The sequence below is a fragment of the Cricetulus griseus genome, chromosome 4, assembly GCF_003668045.3.
Source record: "Cricetulus griseus strain 17A/GY chromosome 4, alternate assembly CriGri-PICRH-1.0, whole genome shotgun sequence".
NCBI classification, from domain to species: Eukaryota; Metazoa; Chordata; class Mammalia; order Rodentia; family Cricetidae; genus Cricetulus; species Cricetulus griseus.
In genome coordinates, this window is record NC_048597.1 from 12,051,629 (window position 1) to 12,078,345 (window position 26,717).

The following is a 26,717-nucleotide window of genomic DNA, read 5'->3' on the forward strand; positions in this document are numbered from 1 at the left end:
TTCAAGAGGGAAAAATGAAACAAGTGGGGAAGTTTATTTAAAGATCACCGACAGTGCTGAACTATTCACAAGTAATTTACTAACATCCTCAAAAGTTAAGTACTTTTATCTGATCTAAAGTCTTCATTTTAGCAAACACAGGAATGAATATATAAATGGTATTGCATAATAATCTGCTACTATAGATTAGTTAAAAAAAAAAAGAAGTCAAACTAAACCAAATTTTTATTTTCTGAGGTATGCTTTTTAAAATCTGAAAGAATGGTATCATTTTGAAATTTTTGCAATAGCTGGTTCATTAGAATTAAACACCTCTCTCAAAATAATTTAAGTCCTTGGTCTGACATAATGAATAAACTATACAGAAAACCATTAATAATGGGTTGAGTTAAGCCAGCTTTAAACCTGGGTCTCATTCAACACTCTCTTCTGCCAGTTAACCTCTTCTTTCCTTGTAAATATATAAATTAATAACCTGATAGTTCAGTAATTATCCATATAATTTTATTTGATATGAACATCTAGCTCTGCTTGATTAGGTGAGACAGGCACACATGCTTAGCTGAGAATTCCTTTGCAGGCTCTATGGAAAGCAGCAGAGAGGAAACAGCTTCCGACTGTCATCTTCACACACAGAATACGGCTGTTTTTGGTAGGGCTAGACATTAATACTGACCAGTTTAGCTTTCCTGACTGTTAGCAAACTACCCCACGATGAACCCACTCTCACATTTCAGGCATCGCGGAGATCCTTTACTATACATTTTCTAAAATATATGCTCAAAGTAAAAAGATCCAAATTCACAAGAGTATGAAATATTTATAAAAAATCATGCATCAGATTGTACAGTCTAGAAATAAGATTCAAATTCAGTAATAAAGGTGAGAGCAAAGCTTGCTCCAAATATTTAAGAAAAGCCATGGATGCCCAGGAGGTCCTAGGTTTCAATTGTCCTTTTCTGTTTGTAGAGATGCAGCAGCCAGGGCTACGGCTGTGACTGGCTGGGCAATTCCATGGAGCTGCATCTTTGCAAGTTTCTTCTGTTCACATTCTGTGACCAAGCGGTTCAGTTCTGCTGCACTGTATCCAATAAGAGTCTTCAAGTCACAAACAAATTTGTACACAAATCTCTTGCCTTGAACTTTGCAAATCATGTCTCCATCATAATAATACCTTTAAAAAGAGAAACCACATTAGGACCTTGTAAAAAATGAAGTTTGCACCTTATGTTTCAGACTTTTCTACATATAGAAGCCCACAGAGTTCTGGACCTATCAGAAATAGTCAAGGACATGAAACTTTCAAAATAAAATTTTAAACGACTGTGATAACACATTAATTTAGTAACCAACATGATTACTCAAGAGAAGATAGAACAAAACAGCCTTGGAAATGGCAACAGAACCTAACCAAGGGCTTGCACCTGGACTTGCTGCCTCTGTGACCACAGAACACCCTATTTATAAAATCAGGTTAAAACAGTACTTACCCTCATGTAATTGTAGAGTAAAGGGATAATCTTTATAAAGTGCGTAGCATACAATGAATGCCACAGTTAAATCTCTATAAAATATAAGCTATGCTAATAAGAATCCAGATAACAAAATTTTAGATTGTTGAAAAGTCCACTTCTTTAGTTTTATAAAAAAATCTAATATAATACAGACATACCTGTCATCTTTTCCATTAACTATATAAATGCTCCCCAAATTTTGGAGAAAATTTCCAAACCATTGGGGGGGGGGGTCCTGTGGTAGTTTGAAAGAAAATGGCCCCCTAAGGGAGTGCGCGCGCGCGCGCACACACACACACACACACACACACACACACACACACACACACACACACACACTATAGGCCCTTGGACCCAGACCCCCTTCTTGAACATTACTGTATCATCATTTGGGGCAGTAGCTCATCTTTAACACTCAAATGTATTACAACTAGTTTATTCATTCTTCTGCTGATGGATACACGGATGATGTGTGGTTTAGGACACTCTAAGTATGTGTGGAGACACTTAGTAACTTAACAGGCAAAAAAGTACATTCCTCATTGGATACAATTCTGCAGGACCCAACTCTGACTACAGTGTGGAAGTAATTCTCACAGCCTCACTAACACAGTGTGGAAATAACTCCCACAGAAACATAGGCAGTCCAGGGCTTTCCATTTAGAGTATTCATAGTATTTAGGAAAAATCATTCTAAGTTCTACTTTTGGTTATTTGGATTTAGGCAGATGTAAAAAGATAAAACTGTAAATATAATTATAAAAATAGAAGACCGTATTCACACATTTGATACACTATACACTAAATCTGGTATGTAAGTAGCATCTTGGTAATGCAAATTATAACAATATTAAAGATTAATAAGCAGGCTGATTTTGAACAGAGTACATGCTTTTAAATCACATAAAACAAATAATCTATAATCTTTTTTAAAAAGGTTTATGCAACTCAAAATTATCATTGTAATTAAAATTTTATGTTAAAAGTAATTTCTAGCATAATGCACAAAAGTTTTAGCTTTAAATTTTTTTTTAAAAATCCCCTCCTGTTTATTATCTGTGCATGCATGTGTATGTGTATCAGAAGCTGGCTCTCTTCTCCTACTATGTAGATTCAGAGACGGACCTTGGCTGGGCAGGCTTGTAGTGAAATACCTTAATCCACTGAGCCATCTCATTAAACACACACACACACACACACACTCTCTCTCTCTCTCTCTCTCTCTCTCTCTCTCTCTCTTCTTCTTCTTTTTTCTTTTTGGTTTTCCAAGACAGTGTTTCACTGTGTTTCCACAGCTATCCTGGAACTCACTCTGTAGACCAGGCTGGCCTGGAACTCACAGAGATCCCCCTCCCCCTGCTCCCAAGTGCTGGGATTAAAGGCATGCGCCACCACAGCGCAGCTCACATTCACTATCTTAAGAAAAAGTATTTCATTTTTCATTACTTAACAGGCCCACATCAAGAACAAGAAGCTACATTTCAGAGAAGTCTGGTATTAGAGACAACAAACAAGAACTGCAATGCTCACCGTAACGCCCGGCTCAGTTTCTCATAGTTCATCGTAGGCTTGTTTTTACGCTGTCCCCATTTTTGTGCAACCAATTCAGGTTGATTTAGCTTAAATTCACCTTCATCACCAACCCAAGAAATACAGTCTCGAGCATCCTTGTCAGTGAGAAGTTCTAACAGAAACTGCCACAGTTGGATCTGACCATTGTTTCCTAAATCCATAAGTAGAACAAGCACAGGTCATCATGTTAGAAGCTAACACAAGTCAAAGGCAGTGCACAAGTCCTCCGGTTCAATTTCAGCTAAGGCAAAAACAAACTTCGCATTTTAGAAATATGAACTACACACTGCCAGAGAGAGGCCATATTTATACTTTCAGATACCTAACTTGACAAGTTTTATAATATCAATCCATGCAAAAATACCTGTTCTGTTTCCAGGTGAACTTCTGTCTTCTCCTGAGATCCTTGGGGACCTCTGTACTTTGGCTGCCTTTGCACTACTGTTTATAACTTTGATAGTAGTTGGCGTAGCAGACTGCACTGATGCTGGGATAATTTGCACAGCTAAAAGAAAAGGCAAAAAGGAAAATATATTGTCTTTCCATTATAGGAAGTAAAAAATAAATGCAATCAATAAAATTAATGTCCCTTTAATTATGTCAAGAAAAGACTTCAGACCTAGGTAGAGAATAAAGTTATGTTGTTTCCAATTGCAGGTTGTAAATCTTAGTTTAGAAACAGCTAATCTTCCTTATTACAAAACAACTTAAATGGTATATATCCGTTTTTAAAGTTACAATTCAATTGTTTATGAAAATGGTTTAAAAGATGGTGAAAACTTAGACTACTGAGAACTCACACTGGTCTATAAGACTGTAAACTCACAAGCACTATGAGAAAAGCTGGCACTCATGGAATTGACAGCGTAGAAATGGAAACTGTTGATCTTTCTTAAACTTACTAATCTGGAACCATTTGGGGCATTTTTAGATATGCTATTCTGCAGTGAAAAATGAATGAAATGGAGTTCTAAGTATCAACAAAGTTAAGTCACACAGTGTTAAATAATAATTGAGCTTATCAAAGGTCCAGGGAACAAGCCTTAAGCATGCACAGAATAATGCTACGGAGTATTTAGGGTAGCTCAGCTGGCAGAGAGAAAAAACTCTGACAGAACGGTTGTGGATAATCAGTTCTAAATTTAGAGAGGGAAAACAGGAACCTAACACACAGGCGCCACTACTGGTCCACAAGGGGTTAGTTATGAATGATGCTTCACTTCTCTATCAGAAAGCTACGTGGAAACTTGAACTTGAAGCTATTTAACAGAGGAGCTCTTCTGTCTGGTAAGGGGGCAAACGCTATGGGAATGAGTACTCACGCTGGTCAATGGTAACTATCTCACTCATCTGTTGTTCTTGGCTCGCCAGAACATCTGAAGAACACAAGGAAATTCATTTTCATTTAAAACCAAAAACAGAATCCCCAATCCAGTAAAACTGAATTCAGCAAACAAGTTTTTTTTTTTTTAAAATCCCCACAATTAAAACCAAAACCAGTAAGACAAACAAGATATGTATTAAACAACTGAAACTTAGCAGTGTAACAAAACAAATCCAAAACCCTCTTGAGATGTTTCAATTATAACAATCACTTTATAACATTCCTAAAGTTAAATTTCAGCAAAATCTTCATTAATACGTGTCAGTCTTCCCAGATCAGATGCTATTCTTACCATTATCTTACACATCCCAGTTTCTAGAACTATGCTTGTCATAATTATGCCTGTCTGTTGAAACTTTACCGGTCAGTGATCATCCTGGGTCTGAGTGAGACGTGAGACAGGGACCCTAAGAACCCTCTTAGGGGTACTGTTTGGGTCCAGATTGAGATACAAGAACAACAAAGGGCTGGGAGACCAAGACAAGGTCTGGATCCTATCCACCAGATGGAATTTTCTTTGGGGCTCATAAGCTTGAGGTCTTAATTATTTAGGACTTCCTTCAGAGACATGGGGCTTTAGATCTTAGCAGTCATTATCACTTAGGTAAGACCTCGACCACTAGACATTCTTCCCGTCTAAGAGAGATCTCGCACAGCTCACAAGGAAGGCTGTTGTGAATGTTAAAGAAAAGGAACTTTTAAGAAGCACACCACAAAGTTAACTTTTCATTGAACTGACAATTATTATATTTTATTCAGACCTCTATTTCCAAACATTCTACCTCAGAACTTTTCTCTCTTTAACAGCTTTGTGGTAGATTTTTCCTCAGTATTTTTAAAAATCTCAATGAAGAAAAGTGCTATTAAAACTGAAATTATCCCATCTGTCACTAACTGAATAGAAGTGGCTTAGTCTTAAAGGACTAGATAGGAGCCATTACACAGCCCAGACAATGGCCACCTGGAAACTCAGTTCCAACCTTCATTCTCAGAGACTTGAGTTTGGTGTGCTTCAGAGACTCTCAAGACAAAGCAGAACACACAAAGTGATAGGTTTCTGAATGTCTCATCTAAGAAAATATAGGAATCTGAAGCTCCCCCCCCCCCCAAATGCATGAGGGCAACAGAATGCTTAAATTCAAAGTACTGGGGAACATGGAGCAGTTTATGAGGAAACATTAGGCCCTAAGAATATAAAGCCGAAGCAGCTCTTTTCCATAAAGACTTCGGTCTTTTGGTGACAAGCAGATGTTCACACCAAAAGCACACTGAAGAATTTGTACACCTGAAACATTTATCTTCCCCAAATATAACAGAACCTGAAAAAAATTAATTTCAGAGATGCATTCTAGTGGGCTGAGAAGTAATCAGAGTACAAAAGGAGTTTTCTCTCTTCAGATGGCTTCAGAAGAGAGCATCAGGGCTAAGTAGGCCGGGCTGCTCAGTAACAGTTCTGCCCTAGAAAACAGTACCTTTCGGAGTTGGGAAATGTTCTGAAGAGGCTTGGGAACTACAGATAGGCTGTCAGAAACAGCCTACAGATCATCACACCCATTCTGTAAATGCTGAACTTGGTCTTAGACCCTAAAACCAAATGTATTTCCTTACTAGAGCAGAGCAAAGATCCATGCTGGAAGGCAAGCAATTGTGAGACATTTACAGAGGCTGTAAAATGCTAGAGCAGAGCCTCTCTGAGGAAATCTCACTCCGTTGCACAGAAAAGGAAGGACAAACAAGACTCTTGCCTCCTGACTAGGAAAAGCAAGTTTGAGAAACATCAGGTGAAGCAACACATGACAAGCACAAGAAAGAGCTGACGTGGGAGACTGGGAAAACCATGACTTCCAGAGAGACTACAGGAAGAGCTATTACTGTTGTAGTTCTAAGAATTCCAACAAGAAAATGTTTGAGTGACCATGATTCAGTTGAGATTCTGAAAGCAGAACCAAGACATTTATTTGGCTTATGCGTGTGTAAGAACTGAAGCTGGCAATAACCCTATACAGCCAATGCACAAGTCTCTTAATAATACTTAGAACCATCCATGAGAATCCATTCAGGAGGCTTGAGCAAGCAGAGCTTCTTTGCAGAGCTCACCTCTTACTCAACAGCAGAAGGAACCTTGGGGAAAATGTGAAGCATCAAATTACTGGGTAAGACTCTCTTTCCTTACCAGTGTACAGTAGAACAAAGTAGGAGCCACGACATTTCCATCCTTCACACTAACAAAAGAACAGAGTTTACCCACCTGTAAACTGAAAACTACAGGTCTGTAACATCACTGACATACAAAACAGCACGAAGGGACGAGCTGTTGGTAAGACTGCTTAACAGACACCACAAAAGTCATTAACACACAGGATGGATTAAACAAAAAATTTACATTTACATGAACTCTTTGGTCAGCCAGGTGGTTTCCAAGTTTTCCCCATAGTCCCCTGATCATCTCTGCAGCTCTCTTAAAAAATATTACTTATTCAACTAAGGAAGGCATTTAAAAATGCCTAATTCCATAAATAAGAGACCAGGAAGGAAATCTGTGATCAAATGCAGGCAATGACTAGGCAAAGAGAAGGCAATGATTAGAATATATGAAGAGGGCTAGGGGTGGCACATCATGTAAGATTTAAGAACTTGGATTCTAGCCAGGCTTGCACCTGCAATCCCAGCCACTGGGGAAACTGCAGCAAAAGGCTCAAGCACTGAGGCTACTAGACATAGCACACAGCAACACCTGATTCAAAAGGAAATAAAAAAAGAAAAAAAAAAAAGAGAGACCTTGGAATGAGGTTAAGCCTGAGTTAGAATCTTGTTTGGACACTCTCTAGGTCTAACACTCTGTAGGGATCTTAGAGTGTCAGTCTCTCACATAGAAAGTAAAAATCAGGAAAAGACTACTTCATTGCATTACTATAGGAACTGACATAATACACAAAGAACTCTTCACACTCCCTATAACAATAAATGTTAATTACTATAACACGAGTTTGCTTATCAACAATTAATAAAATGAAAACAAAGTTACAAAAAATAAAATTAAGCTTTAGTTACAATGCAAAAGATAATACTCTAATTTTATACATTTTCGAAGAAGCTCCAGGTGACTCCAGAGAATTTCTCCCCGAGGGACCCGCTGAAAAAAATCTTCTTGGTTGAGACTACATAATTCTCTTCCCGAAATGTTGAGTGTGGTGAGGTCTATATCAGTCATGCTGAACTCCTTCATTACCCAAACCACCCAATGCAGGACTTGGTCTGTGGACCACTGTATAGGATCTAGAAAGAAAAATATCACCTTTAGCCTAGTTCCATCTTAGAAAAACTTACAGTTAATTTCTCAATACACATATATACACATATGAAATCCAGACAGAGGTTTTTCCCAAGTGAAGCAAACGGATTATATGAAGAATGACTTTTATGCTGATGCTGCATTTTCTCCTTAACTCTTTTTCAATTTTTCAATCTAAGTTACCAACGGAGTCACTTGGTTTTATTATCAGTCAGTCTGGAATTTTATCATAAAAACCAAACTACAGAAGTGTTTTCTGGTGGGCCAAATGACAACTGAAGTATATCGTGGAGATAATGGAGGGTACTACCCAAGCTCACAATACTATTTTGTAGCACTGTGTGGTTTGGTGCCTTGAAAAAGATCCCATGGGCTCCTAGGGAGCTAGCATTACTCTTCCAATTGTGCACAATGCGCCTTTCCCCGTCCCTTCTACTAAAGGGTTAGCTACCTTTCCCTCACACTTGGCGACACTTAGGATATGGTATTCTAACCCCCTGATCACTCAGCTGTTTCCCCATTGGCATCAAGTCTGTAATTACAAAGACTGTGTTTTGAAATCTGACTTCAGAGTCTACCATAGTGCCTTGAACAGACATTTGTTGACTTTACACAAAGAATACCCAAATTATTTCATCTTTCCTGTTATTTTTGTTTTTACAAAATAATGAATTTGCAAATAGAAAAAAGGATTGCCATCATATACAATGATTACATCACTGTATTCCTGGCACCTAACAGAAAATGTTATCTGTGGAAACTTAATGCTGGATAATTTTGGTGCTGGCCCTCTTGTTTGAAGGTGATGATCTACTCAAATAATATTGGTCATATACCCAATAAATAGGTGTTGTAAGAAAATATGTGAAGAAGTAACAGAGTTTTCTCAAGGAACAATTTACAGTAAAAACAAACATATATGATTGAAAGCAAGAAGAGAAGGGGAAAGTCTAGGAATTTGGGAGTAAAGTTAGATTTCTCCGAATGTACACAGAGAGACAGGAAAGCAACTGAGGGTAAAACCAGAAACCTATAAATGCTTACAAGCAGCAACACCCAGGTCCATAATATAGCTGGGTGAAGACAAAGGCAATTTTATAAGGTAGTGGGTGTGGTGGCATACTCTGTAACCCTAACTGCTAAGGAGACTCGAGGGCAGCTTGCCAACAGTCAGCTTTCATCTCAGGTAGTAAGAAAACAAACATGCAGAAGAATGCAAAGAGAAGCAAAATGACACGATTCATTCTGAGCACAGGATGCCTGAACACAGCCAAGACGCAGTCACTGGATGCACAACAGGTCAAAGTAAAATAAATACAAAGGCTGCAGCACAGTTCTCCAAATGCAGCGGCAGCGGGATGCCTGCAGGGTCCAGGGAGGGCATGAGAACAAAAGCGAGAGGCATGGGGTATGGCAATAGGAAATGCGCAGAGAAACAAGGCCCGGGCAGAAGCACATTAGGAAAGAAACAACAAAAGAAAAAATAAAGGAAACAGATGCTGGGCTTCATGGTGCAGACCCATAATCCTGGTTACCTGGGGTTTGAGGCAGGAGGTCATTCACAGGTCAAGCTCTGCCTGGGCAATTTAAGGAAACCATGTCTCAAAACAAAAAATTGAAAAAGAGGGCTGAGGATATCGCTCAGTGGTAGAATGCTTGCCAAGCATCCATGAGTCCATGGGTTCAACCTTCATTATTGCCAAACAAGGAAAGGGATGAAGGGAGATGGTATGGGGGATGATTAAGGGATAGAGTGTATGAGAATGAACAGGTAACAACAAATCAGAGCTGAGAGAGCAAGGCTCAGGTCTGGAATGCTACCCAAGACCAACATAAGATGGCTTTGAGTTAGCCAAGTTCCCTTGAACCAAACCTCCCTTTAAAATATTTAAGAAAGCAAGCTCACTTTACATACAAATTTATAGTAACTATCAAGATCCAGTAAGGCAAGGAAAAAGACTCTCTTGTTTTCCTCAAATACTATCAGGACATCCGTTTAATCTACTGAACTGGCTGTGTATTTGTCTCTTTTCTCAAAGGTAACAGTGAAATGACAGAAAAGCAAATTTTTAAAGATGCACAAGCACAATGACCCAGATACAAAGTCACAGAGGTGGAGGGGAGGTTTAGTTCTTCAAAACAATAAGCTGGGCAAAAACCAATTTACTTGGTAAAGAAAACTATGCCCCCAAATGTCTACCCAGTGTAAAGTGAGAATTCCTCCCTTCAGAACTTGTATTGTTCAGGTTGTACGGACTGCAGACAGCACGAAAGGCAGAAGGATAAAGAGGAGGTAGCTCATTTAATGTAGAGTGGGATTATTCTTTTAAGAATATACATCACAATAAATAAATACTAATGCATAACACAATGAAGGAAAAGATTCTCACTGTAACCAAACTAAGATAAAGACCAGACACAAAGAGCAGATAAAAAAAGCTACAGTGCTCAAGACCTTGAATGAAGGTGCCTCTGAATGTTTTATTCAACAACAATGGAATGGAGTCATCAAACTTAGAAGAAAAGTGAAATTGTCAACTTTAATGTGCTATGACACTATCATAAGCAGAGCAGAGTAAAATAAGTATTGTTTGGAAAAGTAAAGCCAAACATCTTTTTAAGGAACCCTTTCTAGATAATCTGTAAACAGAATGAAAGAATAGGAAGTAAAACAATAGTCTGAAGCTACAAAAACAGGACTGGAGGACTCAGCACACAGTGGAATAAAGGCTAAATGACAGCTCGAGAGGTGTGGAGACTGCTTCAAATCCACACGAGAATGAGAAAAACTAACGGCTGCTCACTCAAAGTAGGAGAAACAGTCTTGATGTGCATACAAACCCATTAACTAAAAATAAGACTTAAGAGGCTGAGCAGGAAGGCTGTTTCAAGGACAAGGACAAGCTGGGCTACAAGGTGAATTCTAGGATAACCAAGGCTAGAGTGAGACTGCCTTATAAACAAACAAAAAAACCAACTAATCAAACAACAAAAAAGAAGTCGATCCTGAACTTAGGAAACCTAAAAGTTGTCTAACATGGTTCTACAACAAATGAGCAGCTCTAAGGCTATTATACTAACTTAAATGAAAGTTTCAAAGCAGTTTGTAAAACAGAAAGGGAAGCAGGTGCTTGCAATTCCACCAAATGGGGAGGCTTAGGCTGGATGACCACAAGCTAATAAAGTCCATCTGGGCAAGACTTCATCTCACAAAAACAAAATAAAGCAAACCATGTACACCACACCACACACACCAGTCAAGACACCAAAAAGAAAAAGAACAAACTCTTCCTCTTACACAGAAGCTAGGTAAGTCTCCTTCACTGCAAGGTGATGAATCAAAGCAATAAAGGGTAACCCAGTTGTGGCTAGACAAGAGGGCTGCCAACAGGACAGCTGCTGCAGACTGGCTTCCAAGAGACCTTGACAGAAGCTAAAAAAAGGAGTTTACCAGTGTGGAGAAGACAGAGCTATGGAACGGGACAGCCAGTCAGACACAATCTTTACTTTTCTCGTGTGAATATTATTTATATTTAAGACTCTACATATGTTCTTAAATGTTAGTATCTGCAAAACATGATTTTTTTTAAAAAAAGAATGCAAATCACAATCTAGCTATCATTTCAATATTCATATTTCATAAAGGAAAAAAGTACATATTTAGACTCTGAGTTTGTTTTTATTGTTTTAACATTTTGTATAGCCCATTTCTTTGATAGATTTCTAACTACTATACAGGTTTTAATTTCATCTTCGATTAGTTTAATGGGCAACACTAAAAAATATCCACATATACAACCACATGAATGAAGAAATGTCTAAGCTATCCAGATAGAAAGCTTGTTTATATTAATGTGAACTTTAAGGTTTCCCATCGTGGGTCAGTATTTCAAAGAGATTTAAAGTAGCTATAGCCGGGCATTGGTGGCTCAGGCCCTTAATCCCAACAGAGGCAGGGGGATTTCTGTGAGTTTGAGTCTAGCCTGGTCTACAGAGCGAGTTCCAGGACAACCTCCAAAGCAATATAAAGAAACTTGGTCTTGAAAAACCACACACAAAAAAAGTAGCTATAAATACTTTTAGCATTTTAGTGGTGACTGTAATTAATACATTTGTCAAAGAACTGCATGTAGATAAAGAAAAGTTTGAAATGATAGCTTTCTGAGAAAATGTTACTCATCTGTAAGCTTGCTGTGGGATTTTGAATGTAATTAAATGTGTCATGGGTATCCCTGAATGGAGGCCTATTAGAGGCCATTGTGTGAAGCTGTTAAGTGGAAGCCTGGATTGCCTTGGAGAACCCAAGATGCTGGAGATACGGAGAGCTGTAGGATACCTGCTGAGGAGAGCTGCTAACAAGGAGTGAAACCAGTCCAAGAGAAAGAAGTGTGTTGCAGTCAACAAAGTTGAATGAAGCTGGAGATCTGAAGAGCATTCTGACATGAGACACGGAGATGCAGAGTTTGCAGTTTGCCCAGCTGGCTTTCAGTCCTGCATTATTTCAGCATTTCCTCACTGTGCTCCTTTCCCTGTGTTTTGGACAGCAATGTGTATCCTGTGCCATTTTATGTTGGAAGTATTTGATCTGCTTTCTGAGATATAGTTAAGTGATTGCATGAGTCTCAGAAGAGACTTTGAACTTTAAAACATTGCTGAGACGGGTAGACTATGGGAACTTTTGAAGTTAGACTAAATACATTCTGCTTTATGATACTGTTACAAGCTTATGGGGCCATGAGTAGAATACGGTAGTCTGAATATAACTGACCCCCATAATCTCATAGGGAGTAGCACTATTAGTTGGTGTGGCTTTGTTGGAGGAAGTGTGCTACTGTGGGGCAGATTTTCAGGTTTCCTATGCTCAGGACACCGCCCAGTGTCTCTGTTGACACTCTGTTGCCTGCAGGATGTAGCACTCTCAGCCTCCAGCATGATGCCTTCCTGCGTGCTACCATGATAATGAACTGAACCTCTGTTTTCTCTGTAAGAGTTGCTGCAGTCATGATGTCTCTTCACAGCAATAGAAACCCTAATTAAGACCCTAATCTAGTAGGTAAAAATTTCATGATAAGAGTCTCATCAACAATGACCTCAAGTATTTTAAATGTACTGTGAAGTAAATGTCTTTCTTGGTAGGACCCTGAGTCACAGCCAATCAATCATCTTGCTCTTGCTACTCATGTATCTTTATTACTTCCTCTAATTCTACTATTGAAGATGTCTTTGGAGAAATACAACAAACGCTGCCTGGCAAGGACACACTATTCGGGGTTTTCATGTCCCTTCCTTCCCTTCTCAGCATTTCCTCTCAAGTGATTCCTACCTTGCTATCTATCCACACTAGCTTCTACATGCCAAAAGTAAATTTTTCCACGTCACAATAAGGAATTGCATATAGTTATCCCTTGGCATTTGTGAGGAATAGGTTCCAGGATGCCACCAATCCTCAGGGATAGCAAATTCCTCAGACTCTATGTCTTCTACAAAATAGTGCCGTACATACTCCTAAAGGATGAATGCATATAATTGAAACCACTTCTAAATAAAATACCCAATGCAATGTGAATAACTGAAAGTTGTTATTATTGGGGAAATAGTAGTTAGAGCATACTACCAACTCTCCAACTGTATGAAAATTTGTTTCCCTAATGCTTTTCTTCTCTATTGCCTCAAAAAATTCTTACAATGTTCTTTATTTCTAAATTGTTGCCTATAGTTCAGCTTTATCTAACTTAAACCCAAATTGACCAGTAATTCTATGGTTACCAAACAGATGCTACTTCATATTTTTGACTTTCTCAAAAGCATCTCATGAGTCTTAGACACCTATAACTCTCCCTCAATAGTGGGGATACCATATGGTTATGTTCCTTCTGTCTTTGGCTATACCATTGATTTGGGGTTTTGTTTTGGAAGACAGGGTCTCACAATGGAGGCCTGGCTGACCCAGAACTCAAATCTGCCAACCTCAGCCACTGGAGTGCTGGGATTAAAGACATATGGCATTACCCCTGGGATCATTAATGTTTTCCTATTTCCCTTCTCCTCCTTCTGCCCTACAGGTTGTTTTGGAAGCAGCAATGTGTTCTTCTCCATATTGTTTCTTTCAAAAGACTTTCACTTTTGTCTTCAAATAGAAGCCCAATATGAATGAGCTCCACACAATATCTGTTATCTGTTAAGGCTATCCTAAACTGATTAGGTACTTTACTTCAGAGTCAAGTGTTGTCAACACTCTCTCTTACCAGCCATCCCTACTTCCTCCAAAAGACTTTCAAAGGTATGCCTAGCAATTAGGAATCTAGTTTAAAGGTCAAATGCTTACCTAGTTAGCAGAATGCATTGAGGCCAATCCTCTCCAGGGTTAAGGCATGCTCTATTCTTGTGTCATCATTAGGCCAGAAGTTACCATAGCACCATTATAATAAAGATGCAGCCAATTTGTATCAAAACTATCACCCTAGTCACTCAAGCTCTCAAAATTAGGTCAGAACTTGAGTGTCCTCTCTCCATGCTCACAATTTGCCAACCTTACCACTGTTTTCACCTATCTCTTCCTTTTTACTACCAAAGAAACCACCTAGTCTATGCTAATGTGGACAATATTACTATTATACAAATGACAAAAAATAGGTTCTTGTTTTCTCTCACATAGCCACTATGTGCCTTATGGGACACCTGGGCAATATTCATTTTTTTGGTTATCACTTTTGTAAAGATTCAGGCATTTTTCTGGCCTGCCCCTATCACCTGACAGAATGCACTCAGGCAGTATCCTGGTCAGCCCAGGTGCAAAGGACCTTTTAAAAGAAAAACCTCTGTCCACTTATGCTCTCTTTCCTGCTATTCCCTGGGGCAGATAGGACTTTTCCTGTCTCCCTCTTCTCTACTGTCTCCTTCTCTCTCTCTGTCTCTTTACCTCTTTTCTAATAAAACGTCTCACTTAAGCTCTATCTGCCTGACATGTTTGTCGTTGTAGAGTGCCCCCCACCCTAATCTGCCAAGGTGCCACACGCTTTATTCCTAGCAACTTTTACTAATCAAAAACAGCTCTACATCAGAAATAACTCCTCCCACCTTTTTCAGAAACTCTGATTCCCCCCACCCCCCACCACATCCCTGTTTGTCTTTTTGGGAAAGGGCCTGCCTGCTACATAAACCTAAGGTTGCCCTGAATTCCTGAACTACTGCCTGAACTCCATTCGGCATTCCTCAAAATACTCAGTTTGATGTCTTTGAGGTTCTAAAGACATGCTTTGCTTGTATTAGTTATTGATAGTTTAAACTTTCTATGACAGTCATCTCTATTTTTTGTCTTCTCTTCAACTACACCGTGAACATGCTATGGGCAGAATTTCTTGTAATAATTCTGATAATTTTTCCTAAGCAATCAGCATAGTATTTGTTCATCATGTATTCTTAGTATGTTACCCTTCAAAATTAACTAAATATATAAAAATCAGTAATCTTTCTAGAACTGCTACATTAAAAAATATAGTATCTGATTCAAGTGTGTTTTCTATTCTAATTTAACTCTTAGTGCACCCCACCAACAGCTGTCTCATTACCATAGGGGATTCCAAGGCGCTCTTGCTCTTTTCTGTAGCCTTCCAGTGCAGCAGCCCATCTCGTCACTTGCTCTGAGGTTTCATCGGAAATAGTTGTGATATGCTTGGTGCCGTCAAGTGTTATCACTTGGGCTTCTTCAACAAGATGCGCTTCTGCTTCTGCATGGTGGGCATCTGGATCGATGACCACTTCAACCGTTTCCGCAGTTTTAACAATTTCAAGAATATTTAGCTTTGGCTCAATTCCTACCAGTGGATAGAAACAAAAATACAAATTTAAATAAAACCACAAGAGACAAAGAGCTAAGAGTAAAGTTTGTCTCCAAATGAGAAAACATACAAATGTATGTTCTTCAAGTAGTGAGAAACTGAACAGATTCTTACTTCTACATACACACAATTTAACAGAAGTAGTACCATGTCAACAGTACTGTGTCATGTGATGACAGAGAAGAGTGCTTGAGCACTGTTTTACTAGAGTGCTGGAGATCAAACACAGGGCCGCATACGTAAGAGGTAAATATTCTAGCTCTAGCTCTCTCCCCAGTCGAGGACCCTTGTTTTTTTAAGGAAACATAGATACCGACAATATATTTAGAGATAGAAAACAATCATGTCAGCAATTTATCCTGAAAGAGTTGAAAAATAAAAATGTGTGCTTGAAGAAGTAAAAGCAAATGTAATAAAATTTAACACCTATGCAAACAGTATCTAAAAATTCTTTAGCCTAGTGTTCTAAGCTTCAGCAATAATTCACACCTGAGCACACTTGATAAACGTTACCTACATATGCCACATGGGAAAAAGTGCCACTTCATACAACAGTAGTATAAAAAAGATAAAAGTATTGAATAGACACTATACTACAGAGTGCATATGAGTAGCTACACATTCTTAAAGATTTTACACACTTTCTAAGAAAATTAAAATGAGAGACTCTGTTCTCTTTCTCTGTAAAATAAACAGGATCACATGAAGCCCAGGGTAGCAACAAACTCACTACAGAGCTTAAGATAACTCAAATTCCTATCCCCTGCTTTTGCTTTCCAAGTGCCAGGGTTACAAACCACTATGCTTGGCTCTGTTTGCCTTCTTTTTACTCTTGTGTGTATATGTGGGTATATATACACACACATACTTGTGCACATGAGAGCCATGGGCTGTCTGTATCTTTCTCTACCTTATGTTCTGAGTCAGGATGTTTTACTGACTGGGAAGTCAGTCAGCCCCAAGTATTTTCCCGTCTCTGCTCTCTAACACTGGCCTTACATATAAGAACCACTTGTCCATTTTTACACAGGGCTGAGATCTGAACTCAGGTTTTTAGGCTCACTCACCAGCACTTTACAGACTGAGCCATCTCATTGACCCTTGTCTTCCACCCTAAACATGTGCTAATATGTTCAACTGAATTCACACCAGTTGACCCGAACCCTAAAGGCATCCAACTCCTCCTTTATTATTAGAACTCCATTCTTGTGGAAAGGACAGAAACAAAGCTGAGGTAAGAAATTTATCACTATGGAGACTCCTCAATGGAGATTTAGTCAGGCAAAAACTTAAAGCTATTTCAGAAATCAGAATTACATTTAGAAATTCTATCCTAAAGACAATGGTATGCAATTGTACATAAGATATGGTATTTATTAAAACTAAAACTGTTAAAGTGCAGGGGTGGGGGTAGATATGATAAAAATGAAATGTTCAAAGAACAAAATTGTTGGAAGAAATAGCTCTTTACGGTGTGATTCTGGTATTTATTATAGTTCAAAATACACCACTATCTCACTTAGGTGAAAGGGGCTACACTTTCAGCTTTACCCTGAAAACAGAACTAAACAAAGCCCGAGTATAGGATCACTCCAGTCAAACACTGTCAACAGACAGATGCAAGGTATCTTATGAGAAAACACGAGCTCCAGTTTATATACCTGCCAATGAAAGGAACTTACCTTGGTAAGAGATTACCTGTACACTAAGCTGTACAGTTCCGTCTGTTTTCACTCCTTGGTCAAACAAGCTTCGTTCTGGATCCAACTAAACATAAAGAGTAAGTAAGATCATTTCAGCTCAATCATTAGATAGGTTACCATCTATGGTTTAGTATAAACCAGTGTATCAAACAGGGAATAATTTCTGAACATAGTAAATCATAAGAATGCATTTAATTATTAATGCTGTCATACTATTTATTTGCTAAAACTAAAAATATTTTCACTACTGAGGAAGTAATGGAAGACAGCAAAACCCCACCAAATTAATTTTTCTATTTTGCTGTTGCTGAATACTACAGTCAGGGAAGACCTCTTGGATGCCAGGCATTCCCTGAGGTTGCAAAATTATTGTAAGTGGCAGTTTTCTATGGGACTTCTGCAATCTCAGCTGAGATCTTACTTAAAGTAATGCAAACAGGCGATTCTTCCTTCTGCAAATGCATTTAAAGTACAAGATAATGCAAAGTATATCAGACGAGGAAGGATGTTAATTAGGGGCTGACAATTTATCCAAGTTTACTATCATATTCATGCCATATCTCCCTTGTAACTAATGCTACATATTAAAATGTAGGATTCCCCCTAAAGTCTCTGATCACAAAGTTAATAAAATTAAAGGATTCATGATCTGACTACTGGATCTACTTTTGTCATAATTCCATATCCTTGGGACACCAGTGCTTTTTTTCCCTTTGTATCTCCTTCTAGTAAATGCATTTCCTACCATGGCTTCTTTTTTTGTTTTTTTGAGGCAGGGTTTCTCTGTGGCTTTGGAGGCTGTCTTGGAATTAGCCCTTGTAGACCAGGCTGGTCTCAAACTCACAGAGATCTGCCTGCCTCTGCCTCCTGAGTGCTGGGATTAAAGGTGTGAGCCACCACTGCCTGGCTCCTACCATGGCTTCTTTTTTCTTTTCTTTTCTTTCTTTTTTTTTTTTTTTTGCCACAAAAGGTACAAACTAGAAGAGATTGTTATCAAACTCAGATTTTTAAATCTGAATTAGAAATAAGATTGTTTTACATGACAATCTCAGTTCCCTTCTCCCTCCCATCCCCCCCCAACTAAAACCCTACCTATCACATATCCTTTCTGCTCCCCCTGGATGGTGAAGCCTTCCATAGGGTGTCATCAGAGTCTATAGTATCCTTTGGGATAGGGCCCACCCCCGTGTGTCTTGGCTCAGGAAGTATTCCTCTATGTGGGATGGGCTCCTAAAGTACACACCTATGCTAGGGATAAGTACTGAACTACTACAGGAGGCCCATAGATGAGGGTTTCCACATTGAAACCCATGTTCCTGGGGTTTGGATCAGTCCCATGCTGGTATCCCAGCTATCAGCTGGGGTCCATGAGCAACCCCCCTTGTTCAGGTCAGCTGTTTCTGTGGGTTCCACCAGCCTGGTCTGGACCCCTTTGTCCTTCACTCGTCCTTCTCTGCATCTGGATTCCAGTTCAGTTCAGTGATTAGTTGTGGGTGTCTGCTTCTACTTCCACCAGCTGCTGGATGAAGGCTATCAGGTGGCATATAAGTCAGTCATCAATCTCATTATCAGGGGAGGGCATTTAAGGTAGCCTCTCCTCTGTTGCTTAGATTGTTAGCTGGTGTCATCTTTGTAGATCTCCAGACATTTCCCTAGTGCCTGATTTCTCTGTAAACCTAAAATGTCTCCCTCTATTATGGTATCTCCATTCTTGTTATCTTCTATTCTTCCCCTGACTCAACCTTTCTGCTCCCTCATGTCCTCTGCATCCCTCCTCTTCTCCCCTTCTCATTCTCCTAGTTTCCTCCCCCCTCTTCCCGTGCTTCCCTATATATTCTGAAAAGCTAGCTCTCAGGTCCTGAATATGGCAGTCCACCGAGGCAAGGACACACAAGGACAAGGCTCTAGCATGGTGACTGTGTAACATAGTCTTCAAGGAAGTACAACTCAGTGATTGCTCCAGCAGCTTTCAAGCATTTGTCTGACCATGCCAAGGTACTCTCAGAAGTAGCAGGTATTAATAATGCCAAATGCACCTTTGCATTAACATGGGAAACCAAAGCTGCCATGCTCACATTCTTTGTTCAGCCGAGGAAAGGTGCTAGGGGGATGTGAAATGCCCACAGATCCTAGCACAGCTCTTAAATGATATCATGATTTACACATGCTTTCTGAGAAACTATGATAAGACAGGCACTTTGTAGGCCATATTTCGTTATGAGGTCAGGTATTCTATCTATCATTACACAATGTAACAATTAACAAAATGATGAGTTTTAGTGATTGATACAATTAAACCGGATCATTTGGAAGTGTTTTGCAAGTGTTTAACTCAATGTGTTGTCCTTATAGCTCTAGCTAACCACTTTTAGTGACTACTTTGAACTCTGAATTTATGTACTGAATATTCTGTTTTAAAAGATTTACTTTTAGGATCTTTATAAATACACTATCATCCATGCAGGTAAGCATTATGTAGGAACAATTCCTTCAAGTAGAACTGTTAGGTCTTTCACATGTCTAATTAAGATACTAAATATCAACTGCTTTCAAAATACCATATTAATTTATCTTCTCACTACTAAGAAGAAAATTTAACATGTTGCTTTAAGTAGATACAACCATAGTTGCTAATTTTAGAAGAGCAATATCTAATCACCATTAACATTTACTACATGTATATTCAAAGAAAAAAATTAAAACATGGTTAAAAAAGCAACTAATGCATAAATTCTACTAACACATTTCAATTTACTATATAACAGAATCTTGTTTAATAGTTACTGCAGAGGACTTGAGTTCTTAAAATATCAAGGCAAAGTTCTGCAATATATGAAAAAATGCTATCACAAGACAGGCATGAAGATTAGACAGTAAAAAATAAGGCAAAGCAAACAATTCATAACAATGACAAGATATACATTCATAGGTTATGTGAGAAAAGTGTACAATGCTAGTAGTTATTGTAAGTTTAAGAAAAGTCATGAAGACTATGTCCATAATCTTACTCAGGTTACTATTTTTACACATTAAAGTTTATCTCCTGGAAAAGATGTAAAATAAATCTGAGAAGATGCTTCAGAGATACTATAATACTACAATGGGAAATACTTCAAATTTAGTGCCAGAGAAGATGCAAAGGAAACACAGTTTAGTCAACCGCCCTCACTCTAAGGGTAAGAAACTCACATACGAGTAAGTTAAGTCAGACAGCACAAATGTCTTTCATGCTTCCCACCACTCTGCTTTTAGTCTCATTTTATTTCATACTCACCAAAGTAAAAGAGAATGAGTGACTTGTTCATTCGGTTCAATTTTATTACTCAATCTTTTCAATTTAGGTACAAGAAGTTTGCTGAAAGAATCTTCATTTCTAAATGCTCACATTTTAGATCACAGATCTAGTCTATTCATAGCTATCCACAGAGATAAACCTTACCTGAATGTCTTGCAGGCAAATTTCATGAGCGTCCAAAGAACACTGCAGTCTTGGTTCAAGTAGTTTCTTTAAATTGCCTATTGGTTCATTGATGTCTATGGCCTGGCTTACACATTCAGCTGGGGCGTAGGTCTGTTCCACGATGCTAAATGTTAATGGAAATAAAGGTTGGTAATTACATGTCACTGGGATGTGAAGGTAACATGATGCTCAAAACAAAATTAACACCAAAAACACCCGAGGTCTTTGAAATTCTTTCTGTGTTCTGAACTAATTTCTTCTTTGATGCTGTGTTAGACTCACACTGACTAACCTCAATATGAACACTAAATCTCATAGCTAACTTGAAACTTAAAGCACTTAGTTATGCATATATATGTATGGGCCAGCACATGAATAAATGCTGGATATATACTATCTAAGGGGAAATGGGACATCGCAAGTTATTTTCAAGAATTCAAGGCCCAGAAACATTGCAATACGTTATGTCCTTAAAATGTGAGAAACCTCTTAGGATGGCACACAAGCCTGTAGTCACAGCACTCAGGAAGCAGAGGCAGGAGGATCCCTTCAAAGTCATCCTTGGTTCCATAGAAAAACAGAAACCAATCTGGGCTACATGAGCTCATATCTCAAAACCCCATACAAAACAAAACAAAATTCAAACCAAAATTCTGTACATTTCTACTAATCAATTTCCTTCCCAATATAATGTAGTAAATATAAATTGATAAGGTATAACAATATAAATACCTCCAATTTAACTTGAATACTAATCAATTACTACAATTAGCCTCACTCCATATTATTATTATTGGGTTTTTGAGATAGATAGGGTTTCTCTGCATAGCCTTGGCTGTCCTGGAACTCTATTATATAGACCAAGCTGGCCTGGAATTTACAGACCCCTACCTGCCTCCCGAGTGCTGGGATTAAAGGCTTGTACCACTACTGCCTAGCTGGTCTTAGAAAATTATATTGTCCTTTAAAACTTACTTAGAGCTCTTCTGCGTTGTTATTTCACAATTCCAATGTTTAAAGCCTTGATAAGTAATTGTACATAACTCTTGTAAATGCTTACAGGAAAACAGACTGAGAAATAGTATTTACTGAATTAAGTTTCACAACATATTTACATTAAATATGAATTAAATCTCTTTATAGTTATTAAAAATATGTATTAAATGAAAGTATGAAGTGTAAGCCAGAGATACCTTAGTGGTTAAGAGCACTCAGGTGGCTCACAGCACCTAAAACTCCAGTTGCACAATGATCTGATGCTTTTACCTCTGCTCAAACCTTAACTCATCTGCATGTACTCACCCTCAGACATATAACTGAAGTACACATAAATAAAAATGAAATTTCCTAATGAAATAAAACACGAGGGAGCGGATAGGGAAATGGCTGAGTAGGATAGCTCTTGCGGTAGTCCGTGAGAAACAGAGTTTGGATCCCCTGAAGCCATGTAAAGCCAGGTATGACAGCACTCATCCATCCAACCAGTGTCCTGTGTAAGATGGGAGAGAAAGCAGGAAAATCCCCAGGCCAGCTGGGTGGGCCTGTGCAGCCGCAAACACAAGAGATCTGTCTAAACAAGCTGGACAGTGAGGACCAACACCTCAGGCTGACCTCTGACCTCCACATGCATGTTGTGGCATGCAGGCATCACCATTCAACACATACAAACATGCGTAAGTGCATCAGTGTGCACACATACGCAATGTGTCATTTTATTTCTACATTATTTCCCAAATATAATACACACACACACATATATATTTAGCGAATATAAACAACAGGTTTCTTGTTAAAATTTGTAAAACAGAACTACTCATGATTAAAAGCAATATTATTTTAAAATAATAGTATATAATCATTCTTGGTTAATATAAAGAATGTTATTTTTTGACTAACTAAGCACTTTCAACATATTTTTTCAGCTATAAGCACGGAAGCCTACCCTTTTTAGGAATAGTGATTTTTAAAAGATCCAAATGCTACTTTAAAACAGATTCCAAAATTTCACTTCTATGAATACTGAGTATTAAGTTTTTCAACGTTTTCTGTTGCAAACTTATAAACCTCGGGAAATCTAAAAATCTTAATAAGCCACTCCCTTCGAAGAAATGTGAATGATCTCAGTGTTATTGTTTCTCAATTCCTGCAATGCAACCAACTGCTGTAGTTGAAGAACACCTATGGCCAGCCTCCTTCACACTGATCTACATGGTACAGCAGCTAGTCTCCCACCCAGACCCCCGCAAAGGGCCTGTGACAAACACTTACCTGAACAAGATTTGAGCTGTGTGACCAATTGATACAAGTTTCTTAGGCTGAGTTTTTAAAAGACACCATGACTTCTACCTTGGCGCCCTTTCAGACTATCTGAAAAGCCCTAGAGAAAGGCTCAGTGGACACACTAAGGTTGCCTGCCAACAATATCAAGAGTGATCTTTGGGGCAGATACTATAGATCCAGATCAAAACCACCCAACAATGTTGGTCCAGGTTCCTGACTCTCTGAAGCACTCATCAGTTGTGTGTGTATGTGTGTGTGTGTGTGTGTGTGTGTGTGTGTGTGTGTGTGTGTGTGTGAGAGAGAGAGAGAGAGAGAGAGAGAGAGAGAGAGAGAGAGAGAAGCATGCATTCTATTCATTTGCTGCAGAAAAGGACAAACAATTCCAAAGTTCTTTAGCACTGGAGTTTTAAATTTTAGCTGTCTTTTCAACTCAGCGTCCTCCAGATCTAAGTCATAGTGGTCTTCTGCTACTCCACAGAGTCCACCATGACATTTCAGCCCCAATTAAATTCATTATATTGTGTTGTCTCCTGCTCCCACAACCTCCTCCCTGACTTTTCTCAATCTGTTTCTATCAGAATCTCTCCCTTGATTCCAAATTCATCACTACCCCCCTTTCAGGGAAGACTCCACTATCATTCCAAGAAGCAATACTTAGACCGTTATGCTAAGTGCTATGTACACAGGTGTTCCAAGACCAGTGTGTCTCCTCAAACACAACGAAACTTTCATAAGGACATTTAAAAATGACTTATGTTTCCCATTTTATCCTGTCAGTTACCAACATACAGCAACTATTCATAAATAATAACTATTGCTAAATTTGGGTTGAATTAAACGGTCTTTGAAATAAAAGTGATTGTACTATTGAAGAATTAAAGAAAAAAATCAAAGAAATGCCTTTTAGATGGGGGTAGGGGCCAGCTATCATTGTAACTGTGATCATAATCAACTATGTTTGCTACTGCTTATATTTCAAAAATGCCTTTCTCTCTATGAAGTTGGAGGGGAGAAACAAAAATAAACATATTGGCCCATCCTTGACTGTAGCCTGGTACACCAATAATATTAAAAACTGATCAATTCAGAAATGCTGACCTCTCTTCTGTGCACTCTGGTTTCTCAGTTCCATCAATCTCAATTTCTATCAGTTCTTCTGCTTCTCTCTTAGTCATGGCTGAAGTATTTCAAACGTTCAGTCCTGGAAGAGTTAAATTTTAAGGAGATTTTTAAACATCACATATAAGCAAAAATGATAAGCAAGAAAAAGGGCAAATCTGAGTTAAAGAAGAGGGAGAAGTGCTGTTATACATGTGAAGGCTCACACACTGCATTTATAAACTAGTTTTGTTTAAACTGGCATTTATTAGCCTGACATGGTATTTCATGACTTTATTCACTGGAACTTGCAAGCCCAGTCTAAGTCAGTAACTTCATCCAAGACACTAGAAAAGCAAATGGAAGTTACAGCAACTATATTAAAGCAATGTTGGACATCAAACCTGAAGTTTAACATGGAGATGGATTACAACTGTCTAGATAAAAATCCGATCTGATTACACAGGTTAAAATCCTTGTTTAATGCACAAGTTACAGAACAGAAAAGATACCTACAGCACCTGAGAGTGGAAGAAAACCTTGTTAATTAATAACCAAAAAGAGAGAAACTATGTGGGACAAAGTACACAAAGTTGGCAAAAAATCGCCTGAAACAGGAGATTCACATAAAAGGAACTCAGGGTAGGAACAAGTGCACAGGTACAAACCATTCCAAAATGACATTTTTTCACCTTTATTGTGCATTTCCTAGAAAATGCAGTCAACATTAGGAAAAGCACAGCATGTACATCTGTGTTATATGTGTGTGTGAAGAACAAGAAGCAAATCTGATGAAGTTAAAAACCAAAGACCCCCAATATGGGTTTTCAAAACTAGCATTTTTCTTTTCAGTCCTGAAGATTTAAGGTCTTTTTATTTACCAAAAGACTCTGGTGACAGTGTTGTTAACTGAGTACCCGGCCCTACGTGCTCTCCAAACTCTTCCAACTTAACATCTCAGTACTCAACTCACTACTTCATGACCATGTACCAAAGACACACTTCTGCACTTTCAGTACGGGTAAAATGGACTTAAGTCCACTGGCCACTTGGGTATGCATACAAGTAAGAAAAAGAAAAGGTGCTTTAAAAAAGAGGTGGTCACTATCTTGTGGAGTTAAAGACAACTGTGGGGTACCCAATAACGTGAAGGAGGTGAATCTGTTCAAATCCTTTGCTCCTGCCAACACTCAGTGCTATCAATAGTTCAAACTACCCATGGGCTGTAGAAAATGGCATTTACTTATTGCTAGGCGTGGCGGTGCACTCCTTTAATGCCAGCGCTCAGAAAGCGGAGGCATTGTGGGCCAGTCTCGTGTAAATAGCAAGTCTCGGGTGAGGCAGGGCTAGACGGCGAGGTAGGCTTGAGTGTATGTGCGTGTGCACACGTGCGGACGTCAGAGGGCAGCGTGTGAGTCGTGCCACTTGAGTTCCAGTCAGGCTCGGCAGCTGGTGGCTTTCCTGCCACTAGCCATGTCACTGGCCTACCTATGGATCTGTGTTTTCACATGACTACTCATCATCTTGAAACGGGGATGCACGCTGTTCGCCCTGGGGGTGGCAACCCTAAACTCCATCGTCGTGTCCAGTGGAGGACCAAATAAATAAATAAATAAATAAATAAATAAATAAATGCGGGCAAGCTGCATTAACCTTTACTGACTTCCTCGGATGAGGAGGAACACAAAGTCACCCTAAAGCCCAGTGTGACGGCCCCGGTGCGGCTCTGAGACAGCTCCCGAGGCGGTCGGGGGGACAGAGGCCCGCCCGGGAGCGCGGGAACTCCGCGGGCGAGCGGCGCGCCGAGCGGGCCCGAGCGCGTCCCCAGCGTCCCCGCCGCGCGGCCCCGGCCCACGCCGCTCCCCGCGCCCCTCCCTCGGCTCCCCGCACAGCCTCTCCCGCCCCTCCCACCCGGCTCCCTCAAGTCTCCACGAACGGAAATGGGAGTCACAGCGCCGGGGACCAGCGGAAACAAAACACAGAGGCGGCCGCGGGGGGCCGCGCCGGGGGCAGAAGCCCGGAACCAGGCCGGCCGGCCGCGCGGCCGCGCTCCCCGCCAGCCCGCGGCCGTACTCACCAGCTCCGGAATCCGCCCCGTGGCCCTCGGCCGCGCTCCACAGCCGGCTGGGAACGGCGGCGGCGCGGGCTCCACGTGCTGCAGCGCCTCCCCGGGTCAGCCGCGCCGCTCCCGCCACTCGCACGCTCAGGCCCCGGGGCCCTTCCCGCGGAATCGGCGCTCAGGAACCCCGGCCCCTCTCCCGCCTCCCAGGCACCCCCGGGCCTAGGAACTACAACTCCCAGCAGGCTGCGCGACGCGAACGCCCGCCGCAACGGAGGCTCACGAGGCCCAAACGCCCCGAGCCGCTGGGCTTTCCGCGCTCGCTTCCCTCCTCCTCCTTCCCTCCCCTTCCACTGCAGCGACCTCCCCAGCCCCAAGGAACGAGACGCCGACTCGGAAGGGAGCTTGAACTGGGAGAGAGACAGACAGACAGACAGAACAAAGCACGCATGCGCACAGCAGCGCACTGTGTCCAAGAGGGGAAGCGAGGGGTGAAGTTAAGGGAAGATGGCGGAGT

The 26,717-nt window shown here is 40.0% G+C and overlaps 1 protein-coding gene across 6 annotated transcripts in view; it reads right to left on the reverse strand.

Moving 5' to 3' along the window:
* The window catches only part of Gabpa (GA binding protein transcription factor subunit alpha), a 26,899-nt gene continuing 182 nt past the window's right edge, over positions 1-26,717 (reverse strand). The window contains exons 1-10 of one of the 6 annotated variants that reach the window (XM_027412369.2): positions 26,219-26,470; positions 24,142-24,244; positions 20,743-20,887; positions 17,283-17,367; positions 15,331-15,576; positions 7,552-7,746; positions 4,409-4,462; positions 3,451-3,591; positions 3,045-3,243; positions 1-1,174 (exon numbers count right to left, since the gene is read on the reverse strand). In XM_027412369.2, the coding sequence (XP_027268170.1) occupies positions 946-1,174; positions 3,045-3,243; positions 3,451-3,591; positions 4,409-4,462; positions 7,552-7,746; positions 15,331-15,576; positions 17,283-17,367; positions 20,743-20,887; positions 24,142-24,218 (1,371 nt within the window). In that variant the 5' untranslated portion in view covers positions 24,219-24,244; positions 26,219-26,470 and the 3' untranslated portion in view covers positions 1-945. Of the gene's footprint in view, positions 1,175-3,044; positions 3,244-3,450; positions 3,592-4,408; positions 4,463-7,551; positions 7,747-15,330; positions 15,577-17,282; positions 17,368-20,742; positions 20,888-24,141; positions 24,245-25,384; positions 25,541-25,629; positions 25,725-25,794; positions 25,924-26,218; positions 26,471-26,717 lie in introns of those variants that run through there. The other 5 variants (XM_027412373.2, XM_027412372.2, XM_027412371.2 and 2 more) reach the window with 5 other exon arrangements.